This window comes from Aphis gossypii, unplaced genomic scaffold (assembly GCF_020184175.1).
Source record: "Aphis gossypii isolate Hap1 unplaced genomic scaffold, ASM2018417v2 Contig00633, whole genome shotgun sequence".
NCBI lineage: Eukaryota > Metazoa > Arthropoda > Insecta > Hemiptera > Aphididae > Aphis > Aphis gossypii.
In genome coordinates, this window is record NW_026083203.1 from 36,254 (window position 1) to 47,849 (window position 11,596).

General features: G+C 26.6%; 1 protein-coding gene across 1 annotated transcript; it reads right to left on the minus strand.

The window, feature by feature from the left end:
* Positions 1 to 1,539: 1,539 nt before the first annotated feature.
* On the minus strand, positions 1,540 to 5,928 carry LOC126554880 (succinate--CoA ligase [GDP-forming] subunit beta, mitochondrial-like). Its single transcript, XM_050209885.1, has 10 exons — positions 5,552 to 5,928; positions 4,353 to 4,432; positions 4,166 to 4,298; positions 3,948 to 4,047; positions 3,681 to 3,833; positions 3,387 to 3,567; positions 3,063 to 3,321; positions 2,857 to 2,991; positions 2,333 to 2,461; positions 1,540 to 1,792 (listed from the first exon to the last, which is right to left on the minus strand). The coding sequence occupies exons 2-10, from the start codon at positions 4,422 to 4,424 to the stop codon at positions 1,680 to 1,682; spliced, it is 1,275 nt and encodes a 424-aa protein (XP_050065842.1). The 5' UTR covers positions 4,425 to 4,432; positions 5,552 to 5,928; the 3' UTR covers positions 1,540 to 1,679.
* Between the last annotated feature and the right edge of the window lie 5,668 nt (positions 5,929 to 11,596).

The window sequence follows — 11,596 nt, forward strand, 5'->3', positions numbered from 1 at the left end:
AATGATGATGAGAAAATATTATCAGTCATTTTTTTTTTCATTTTTACCCATTAAAATAATTTGATTTTTCCAATAACATTAATGTAAATTGTTAGAAGGCAAGCTCGTTATAGTATTTTAAGTTACTACTAAACGTTAATGAAATGAACGAACTACAAAACTGTCGATAACCGTGAAATTTGAATTGAAAAGTATCTCGATAGACGCTACACTGTATGGAAGTGTTCGGTGAAGAATTAGTACCATGACTTAAAAATCAATTTTATCATGGTTAGTACTACTAATTTATGAAGTAAGATTAAAGCGTTGAGATATTGTTATTGCATTCGATTTGCGTTTAGTTTCATGAAGATAATTTGTTTGTAAGTTTATAAATGTCGTGTTGTACCAAAGGTTACGAGAGAGTTACAGGAATTGTCTTGATATTAATTAAAAGTTTAAAAATAAAATACAACTAAAATTTGAATATGTAAAGTTGCTTATAAAAATTAAATTTTTACAAATTTTCTGAGGAAAATATTATTGAGATGTGTGATACTGCTTAATTGATAGTTATTATTAATCCTATCAATTTCGACAATCTCAACAGCTCATATATATCTGTATTTGATCCATGACTGATAGTATTAGCCTTTAAAAATGATTTTATTTAATTTGAATTTTGAATAATTTTTCAATATCTTTGAATCTTTTTAGTCTATTAAAATTGTTGTATCATTGAAAATTGAAAATATGTCATAATAGCTCGTTGGTATGGTACAATCAAGTTATACTTTAGAGAGGAAAAATTAAATAAATAATACTACTATTTAATAATCTTAATAAATTTGAACATTGTTTTTTCTATTAAATTCAAAGACTAATTTAAAAATATTAAATATTGTAAGTGTTTACATTGAATAAATTTATGATATTTAAATGTAGTATAGTACTTTTTTATATAAAATAATGAGGAACACTCATATCTGTATGATTATGATTTAAAAGTAACTATTAATCATAAAATTATGACTACATATAACTGTCTAAAGATTTAGCCACTTACTGCTGTTACACTAAAATGCTGTCAATGAAATTAAAAAACTTTTTTCAAGAAACTTTTGCTTGGAGAACTAATATATTATTTATTTTTTGATATTTGTAATTTACTTTTAAATTTTTTTTTAGATTAATACACTCAATTAGTAAAATTATTAATTGACTATGTACTACTCTTTAAAAACTAATATCGGTCTGCTTTCATTTAATTGATGAACATAATTTTACATATTTTTATATTCAAGTTTAAAATTAAATATTTTAGATTTGGTTTTAAAGTATCTAGCAACTTCCTTGTACTGAATCATGCATTAACATGAACTCTCACTAGGTACACAACACATTATTACATCATCACATTTCTAATTAAACTTCTCAATTGAATAGGAAATGGAAAATAAAGCATATGATATTTTTTTGGCTTCATTATTTAACATTTAAAAGATCGACAAAAGAAAAAAGAAATCATTTTCATTAAATCTTTAGTAAAACAATTTCAAATAATTGGTTTTACAAATCATTTATTTAAATTATAAAATATTCATGTATAAAATATAGTTTTGAAACCAACAATATAAGTTAAAAATGTATACAAAGCCTGATAGAAAATATTTAACAAAATACATCTAATAATTTAATTCTTATTTCTTTAGAGATGAAATAGCCTTTTTGGCTGCTTCATCGAGATCTGAAGCAAATTCAATAAGTAATCCAGATTCTTCCAAAAGTTTTTTACCAGCAGACACATTTGTACCTGAAAAAAAAATTACATATTAAATATAAATTATACAAGAAAAATGAAGAATTCTTGTAAATATAAAACACTAATGTAATAGTTGACTACATTATTTTAAATAGTTATAACATTGATAAAATACTGAAATAATGACTACACTCAGACATTTAGACTAACATTTAATAGTGTAAATTTTAAAAATTAAAATTAACATCTGATAAATTAGTTTAGCTATTAGCTGTGACTAGTAGCAGTATCAAAATTTTAATATTTCACAATATTTATCAAACCTTTATTATGATAAAACTATACAAATTATAGAAGGTCGATGCAATTTTTTAAAATAAAAAATAACAAAATGACAACATTTTTTTAAATCAAAAATACTTCTAATACTTTACAGTCAACATATTTAGTAAGAGAAACTAGTAAAGTAAAATTAATAAATACTAATTAAATTAACTTGTTTAAAAGTAATAAATTACTTGGGTACTGCGCAATCTCTTTAGTGCTCTAAAGATATTGTACTTATAAAGAAAATTTTGACTAAAAACTTACCTTCTAATCTTACAACTAATGGTACTTGTAAGTCCAACTTTCTTGAAGCATTTATTAAGCCTTTTGCAATTGTTGCACAATTTACAATTCCACCAAAAACATTAACCAAAATTGCTTTAACAGATGAATCTGCAAGAATTATTTTAATTAGTATCAGAAAATAAATAAATTATTAAGAGCAGCGGTTCTCAAATTTATTTTTTTTTTGTACCACTTAGGTGTATTATTAATCAATCACGTACCACTAATGACCTATAAATAGAACGATCCAAATTGTCAATTAAATACTTTACTTTTTAGTTAAATACATTTATTTTAAGTAATATGGCAGTAAAATACTACAGTATAATTGTTTTTATTCATTAGTATTTTTAAAATAAGATATGAATTAAATAACACATTTTTAATGAAATCAGATTTGAATATTTACTTTTAATTTTCCGTTCTACCACCATTTGACCTTACGTGTACCACCATGTAGTCTTCGCATACCAGTTTGAGAACCGCTAATTTAGAGTACTTACCTAATGTTAACAGTTTGAATGCTTCATATACTTGATTTTCGTTTACATTTCCTCCAACATCCAAAAAGTTGGCTGGTTCTCCACCTCGCAATTTAATTATATCCATAGTAGCCATAGCAAGACCAGCTCCATTAACTAATGCAATAAGATAAATAAACATTTTTTATTGATTTATATTGTAGTGAACAAAAATAAAAATATTTTACCTAAACATCCAATATTTCCATCCATACCGATGTAATTCAAGTTATGTTTATTAGCCATTACTTCACGAGGGTCTGATTCACTTGTTTCATCCAACTCAAATATTTCTTTATGTCTAAACTGACTATTATCATCAAATTGAATTTTAGCATCAACACATACAACTTTATTGTCCAATGTTTCAACTAATGGATTAATTTCTATTTGAACTGCATCAACAGACAAAAAGAATTCCCATAATCTTTTTATTTCATTTGCTGCCTGTGAAAAAAAGTTAAATGAATTATAAATAGTTGGTATTTAAGTATGAGTAGTATAATACTTACCACCGATGCCAATGGTCCATTAAAATTTAAAAATTTGGCTACATCTAATGCAACTTTATCAGAAATACCTTCAAATATGTCAATGGGAATTTTTTTTATTAATTCGGGTGATTTTTCAGCAACATCTTCAATGTCCATTCCTCCGGCTGGAGAAGCAATTAGTACTGGGCCATTTTGACTTCTGTAAGCAAAAAGTACAGAACATTTAACATACAATCAATCTGAGATGCCCACATTTATGTTTTAGAAAAAATATACAATTTAAGTTAGATTTATTTAAAATTTTTAACTCACCTATCCATTAGAATACAGAAGTAAGTTTCCCTTTTAATATCAACAGACTCCGCAACCATAACTTTGGTAACTAATATTCCATCTTTGGGAGTTTGCTTAGTAATTAACTTATAACCTAACATATTCTTCAATAAATCATAAATCTTAGTTCTCCTAGAAAAAAAAAGTAATATTAAATTTTTAAAAAGTCAAAAATATTTTTAATTAACAAAATATTAAATACAATTAGGTCATAAATGTAATTTTTTAATTGAATATACTGCTTACTCTTTTGTGACATGAACACCACCTTTGAATCCATTATTAAAATGACCTTTTCCTCGTCCTCCGGCCAATACTTGAGCTTTTAATACATATTCATCTACATCTAAAATATAAAGTATACAATTATTATTTAAAATAAATAAATATTAGATTTAATTTTTGTATAATAAATTTTGTCAATTCAAAATATTTTTTAAACACATGGGTCCTGATCTACATACCAAATGATTTCAGTAAATTGTTTGTTTCATTTGCATTTTCCACAATTTTAAACTTTTGAACGGTAACTCCATGTTTATGTAATAAATCTTTGCTATGACATTCTAATAAATTTAAATGTCGAGCTTGTATGTTCTATAAAAAATTATATTATAAATACTTAAAATTAAAGCATTAAAATTAATTTACCTTTAATGGAAGATACTGAAGATACGTTTGTGAAATGTTGCATTTAATTACATGTTTCAAGAATTGAGACATTGTTAAGTCTGAAATCAGCATTAAATAAAAAACAAAAATATTAATACCTACTTGAATATATAAATAAACAACATTTATGTGAGCATAAAAGTTCATTTTTTAAAAATCTATTAAATAAAATTAATCAAATCAACATTATGTTTTTTTATACATATGTATATTTAACCCAGGTCAGAATTTCATACTTATACATATATTTTAGGAAAATGCATATTTAAAATTTGTTTCACAATATAAATAACTCAAATCCAAAAATATAAGTTACATTTCTAAATTTAGGTGATTTTTCATATAGCGATGACAATCAAAAATAATATACCTCATAGTATATGTCATATAATTATAAAAGAATTCGATTGTAAAAAATAAATAGCCTTTACATACCCCAGTGATCATTTATGTTTTGTTAATGTCTATTATTAATAATAATAATATGCAAATTTTTATACATCATAATTTTTAGATAACTATACAACTTTGAAGTTTATTTCCATTCAAAATCATACCTATCTATTAAAAAAAAAAAAAAAACAATAATAATAATAATAATTAGGTACATATTATATTTCATTATTTTTTAGCTCATTGAATAGCAAGCCCAACAATTAAGTTATTTATAAAATAAATAATGCAATCACTTTGTTATTGTTTTAATTAAAGGTCATGTTTTATTTTTTTTATATACAAACATATACCTGCTTTACCAACTTTTAAATAGATAAAAAAAAAAACAATGATTTCAATTGTGTATGTTACATTATATGATTTAGTGTAAACCGATTAATATCCAATAAATATGACGTATAATACCTCGTACACAAGAATATTGTTGAAAACAGAAAAGGTAAGAAAAAAATACATTGTGCTGCTAAGGATATACAATCCAAGATTATCGGTCAAAAAAGTCCGTTGTTCTAGCCGACCTTTATTGCATTTTTATAGAATAATGAAAAAATTAATATGCTATACGTTGATGCCCTTCTCGACAATCGGCCTAGAAACGTTCAACTGTGCTTGGCTGATTGTGGAGAAAACTCGAAGGTAGATGTTCGACCGTCAATGGGAATCGAAAAAAAAACCAAAAATAAAAACCGACTAACGTCGACTACGATAGTCGTCATTCTTACCTTTTTAAATCAACTAATCAGCCTTATGGATTATAGAATAACGCGAATAAAACGTCGTGTCGCCAACGCACTTGTCCTGTTCGCATCGGTAACGCACAGTAATCGTAGATGAGTGAGTATTAAAAACGAAGGTATGTGTTGAATGCGGAAGCCGGACAACACAGATAAGCGTATAAGTGTTAAAGTGTGTTTTATTGCTTCTTATCAGTAGCGGTTGAATAATTTTTTTTGTTCTTAGGTACGTGTTTACTCGCGGTAAACGGGTAAACAGCGCAAGCAGTGTATTATGGTTGCAATTTTTTTCCGATAGACTGTTCGCAGTACTGAGCGTTTTATCGGGTCCAAAATCCCGTGTCCGATTAATCGCTGTGGTTGTGGATTTGAAAAAAAAATTTTTTTTTAAGTAACAACACTCACTGCTGCTGTTATTTTACGAAACGATCGTCCAGCGGCGGCGGCGATAGCAGCTGACCGACGGTCATTCGTACGCATTAGATTTCTGACGTCGTTTGATTACTATGCGTTTTTTTTTTTATTTATTACAAATAAGTACGTTGTCTGTCGGCCGTTTTCGTCGCAATCCAACGAGCTTAAATATTGTAAATATTGTTTCTGTGTACCTACTGTGCCTAATATATAATATATTATCTCTTAACGCGGCTGTGTAAAAGATTTTAGCACGTAAAATCACGAAAATGTGCACTTTTTTTTTGTAGTTAAAATGTTTAACACAGAACAAAAAAATTATGATAAAATTGGACATACTAATAATATAATAGCCAATAGGTCTAACATAATAATATGGACGATACGACGATTTAAATTTTTTCGTTGTACCTATTTTAAAAAGTATTGACCGTAGAAACTTGAAACACTCCACTTTTACTTGAATTATTATTTTCTAGGTATAGGACATACAAAATTAACAGACATTTTAGAAGAATTTCATGGTGTTTGAAATTTTCAAAAAATTTTTATTTATTTGTAACCTGTTGACAAACTTTTTTAAGATCGAACATGGACACAAGGTCCAAGATGCATGTTTAATTTAGTACAAGATTCCACAAAAGTTGTTCTTATAGTAGCTCAAAATATTAAAATACATTACATATAATAAATTTAAACAAAAATAATTTTTGATTATCAGCGTATGAAGTTCAAATTTTGACAAATCTATGAAAATGTGTAAGATAAATAGGTAGGTAGTAGTTAAAAATATATCAAATATTCAATATTTATATAGGTAGATATCTATGAATTAAAAATGAAATAGAAGGTTTCATATAACTACAGTTAATACAGAAATCCAAAAATACTGGAACAATTTTTTTTCATAGGCATTCAATTATTAAATATTAATAACATTTTTTAATTTTTTGTTTAAATAAACATGCTTGATTAAAAAACTTAAAAATTAAATACATAGCTCTACAAGAGTTTGTTGGTATAGTTATTTAAAAATATTAAAAATGCTAAGATATAATTTTTTATCATTTAAACTTTAAATTTTGATAAAATTCGTGAAGAATTTAAAAATTAATTATATTTAATTAGACAATTAGAAAAATTTTAGTTTTTATAGCTAACGGTTGTACTTAGTTTATTCTGAAACAAAAAAATATAATAGCACAATTTTTTTACTGACATTTAATATTTATACAAAATTAAATATTTAAACAAAGAATAAAATTATAGTATATATAGATCAATGAAAACTATAATAATTAATAAGTAATAACTATTTTGTTTTAATATAAATAATAAATATATAGTATATACCTAATAAAATATATTTTTGCCTCGTATAAAGTTAGGAGATAGTCAGATAACATATAGGTAATCAATATTAATGTTTTGAAAAATTCAGTGTGTTGTAGTGTGTAGGTAGGTATATAAAATTGTAAAATAGAATAATATAATAAACACCAAAATTTTAAGTTCCCAAAATCAATACCTTTAATCGTTATGGCTTTATATATGTAGGTATAAACGCAATGTTTTTGGTAAAAAATAATTCTACCTACCAAATAACCAATAAAAAAAATAAATAATAAAATATATTTATTACCTATAAATTATTACTTATTAATACCATTTAACTGGTAGGTGATGCTCTTTGAGTACAATTAATAATAATTAATAAATTTGAGGTGTGATAAAAAATAGAAAACATTGGCTGCAAAAGACATGCATCTTAACAGTTTATTTTTATACATAGTGTACTCTCGATTATCCTCCGCGGAATAGGGTGGCTTGATATCCACGGATAAGCGAATTCCGCGGACAATTCTCAAAATTAAAATTCAAACGAAAATTTCATAATTAGGTCGGTACATTTATAATGTAATGTATTTATATAATAATATATTTTCTGATATTGAATTTATGTTTTTTAAGTTAAAAATATTTAACTATTACTATTGATGGTACTTATCGGTTATCGCAACTACCTTGATGTCGTTATGTCGAACGCATGGCGTGCAATGCACGTCTGTTTAATACGTGTATAATAATACAAAACTATCCAAAGCTAATGTCAATGTATTTATCGATAATGTTAGCAAAATTATGGGCAAGGTTTTTTTTTTTTTGATTATACATAGTATTATATATTATACCTACATATGTATAATCCTCAACAGTGGCGTATTTACGGGGGGATAGATCCCCCCTTGGTTTTTTTTTTTTTACTAGTGAATTTAATAATACCGTACGTATATGACAACATAACAGAATACAATTATTGAAAACGCTACACTTTATTAGTTTATTATAAATATAATATTGAATATTAATTTATTAAGAATTTGGAAATATTATGGTTGATTTTCGTAGTCTATGGGTACATGACTTACTATTAAATATGTACCTATTGTACTATTATTGTCTGCAATAACGATCCGGCTATTATCAAGCTTTTATAATAATAGGCGTTTGGTTGCTATTTCAAAACATATTGCAGCCTGCAGCAGGGCAAAGGCTTGTACAATATTCATATAAATATATAGGCATTCTCATAATTCAATGGAATACAAATTATAATCAATCTTAAGCAGTAAGCACTAAAATACGAGTTATAACTTATTTTTATAATTTATTAATGCATTAGTTAATTTTTAATCCATCATAGTTATTCACTACTTATTTTAGTCGAACACTCACGCTAGTACCAGTGCCGAACTTCTTCAGTTCTGCCTAGGCAAGCTAGGCAGCTGTTTACCTTTCCGGGGCCTAGGTCCAAGGCCAGATTTAGGATTTGTAGAAAATAGGAAGGGCATAATACTATATAGACGGAGCTACTTTTTTTTTTTAGTTTTGTGGTGTGTGGTGAGGGCCCTGTGTGGTGATGCGGGCCCTAGGCTGCAGCCTATATGGCCTGCGCTTAAATCCCAACCCTGCCCAGGTCCCTTCTTTAGTAGCTACATTGATGCTCTGAGACCCTTAAGTTGGGAGTATTGGCTGGTGCACTATTTTTTTACTGTTTTTTGTCCTACATATAAATTTGTAAATTTATATTAATAGGCATTATTACATATTGTATTATTTTTTTTTTTGGCATGTGATTCGAATGCACCGATTGTATTCTTATAGGTTCTTTCCGTTTTAAAATATAAGATTAATTATGAATAATAAACTTAAAAACCAAAGAATACAGTTTTATAAATGTATGTGCTGTTACTTACCTATTGTCTATTAATAATAACTAATAACTCAGTAATAAGTATCTTAAAATAAAATCTATAAAATCTTAAATACGCCACTGAATTTCAATTCTATTACTTAGTTATTAAAAATGCAATATTATATATTTTATAATTTCCAATATATCTACTAAAATATTTATGTATTGGAATAAATAAATTGTTTTTTTGAACTGAGCAATATTGTATTATATTTATAATAATATATTTTAAGTGAATTGGTTAGGTATTTAATATTTAACAAATACCGACATTCAAGTGTATTTTGTAGTTGGATTTCATTATTTGATTAATTAATAATAAATTATATTATTACAATTATTTGTCCATTATAAACTTTAAAGTTTCGCAACTTTCTCCCCGTACATCTATGTATTCCCAATTTAAAAAGCAATGATACTGTGTACTCCCGATTATCCGTATAGTCTTCCGCAGAATCATCTACATACATATAATATGTATACAAAAATTATAAAATTTAAAATATTTTCGTAATATTATATGAATAAATAAATAAAAATAAAATATGATCTAGTTTAATTTTCTTTAAATACTATTTAAAATAATATGATATTATGATTTAATTTTTGTTGTGAAACATTAAATGGCGCGGTACGGTAGTGCGTCCGACTGTGGCGTGGCGTAACCCCACTCGTGATTCGTCGGCTCAATTCACCGAAGCTCGGCGTTTTCCTCTCTACTCGCAAATTTTGAGATTTACGATGAAAATTTTAGTGATTTGATATTTTAGTTTGATTGCTATTACTGGCCAATTAGTTAAAATGACAATATTAATGTTTCCATGGAGGTCGATGAATCGATTTTAAAATTAAAAATTACAATGACCTATTTTATTGGTATTGTACGTTTTTCAGTTGAATGTTAGATGATTAAAGATAACTATAGGCGATAATTTGAGCAGAAACGCCTATAGCTATGAAAAAATCGTTATCTATGATAACTTGTCTTAATATACAATTTATTATTCATACCGTTGGCAGTTTCCTTAAACAAAAAAATAAAATTTTGCAAAGTAGAGTAACAAAAATTTTGTGGTAAGGACGGTATAGGGATGTGGTTAGTCGAAGACGTCTGAACTGCTCCTGTGTCGTCAGATATGGGTTTCTAACGCACAATGAAGCAATGATGGTTTTGGTCGGTCATTAGATAGTCAATTATAACTACTAAATTCCCTTTACTTAATTTATGAACGTTTAAGAAATACACTGTTATAAACAGGTCTACCGTACGGCTGGGTGACGCCGACTACCACGGGCGTCCTCACATCGAATAGGTATTGATTTAGATTTATATATACTACGAACATCGATCCTCGTCATGACAAGGGAGAGCACGAGGGCTCAAAAACCGCCCTCTGATGGTGGTGAACGATCGCCATTGGTTAATAATTCACAACAATCTATCGCATAGAGAGCACTGCCGTTATTAAATACCGTGTGATAGTTAACGAAGGCTAGTGCACAAGCCGATTAATACCTACAGTATTATTTTTATGATTTTTAGCATCACCGCATTTATAGAATAAATTATAAAATCCTGCATGCAATTAGCACAGATCGGCCTACGAAAACAGTACAGAAAGCGATTCGCACACTTGTTTCGCAATAGCTACTTTATAATACTTAATAAAAATAAAAATAAAAATATAGTGATTTGTACACACTCGCAGAAAAATACGAAAAAAGAAAAGTTAGGCAAACAAAAATATCCTATTATATACCTACCTAGGTAACGTGCCAATATACGACGTTGCGTTCACGCTTGTGAGTAGTCAAAAAAACAAAATAATAATATGGTTCAATGCACATTTCAAAATTTGGTGTGCATTTGTGAGTTGAATAACCAAAGCAATACTAAACATATCAAATTCACATCTTTACAAGACACACGTCGCAACGCAACGAAAATAAATTTAAATTTTGCGAAAAAAAACTGATATTATTTATTAGTAAATTTAAAAAAAAATTGGCATATTTAACCATATTAAAAATTAAAATTGAGATTTTTTTTTATTATTTCATGTTATGATTTTATTTAATAAGTTATATTATTATAGTTAATCTACATATAAAAATGATTCTTATGGTAAGAGTTTCATATGTGAGAAACAAAATCTTATGTCTTACATAAGCAAATTATTAATATATTAGGCATATTATCTTCACATATATAAATAATTAAAAATAGAAAATGAATTTTCAATTTTTTATAAATTTAATATTATCATTTTATTCAATGAGTTATATTATATTTTGTCTAAATTTAAAAACAAGTCAAATGGGTATATTTTGATGTGTGAGGAATGAAAGCTTATGTCTTAAAT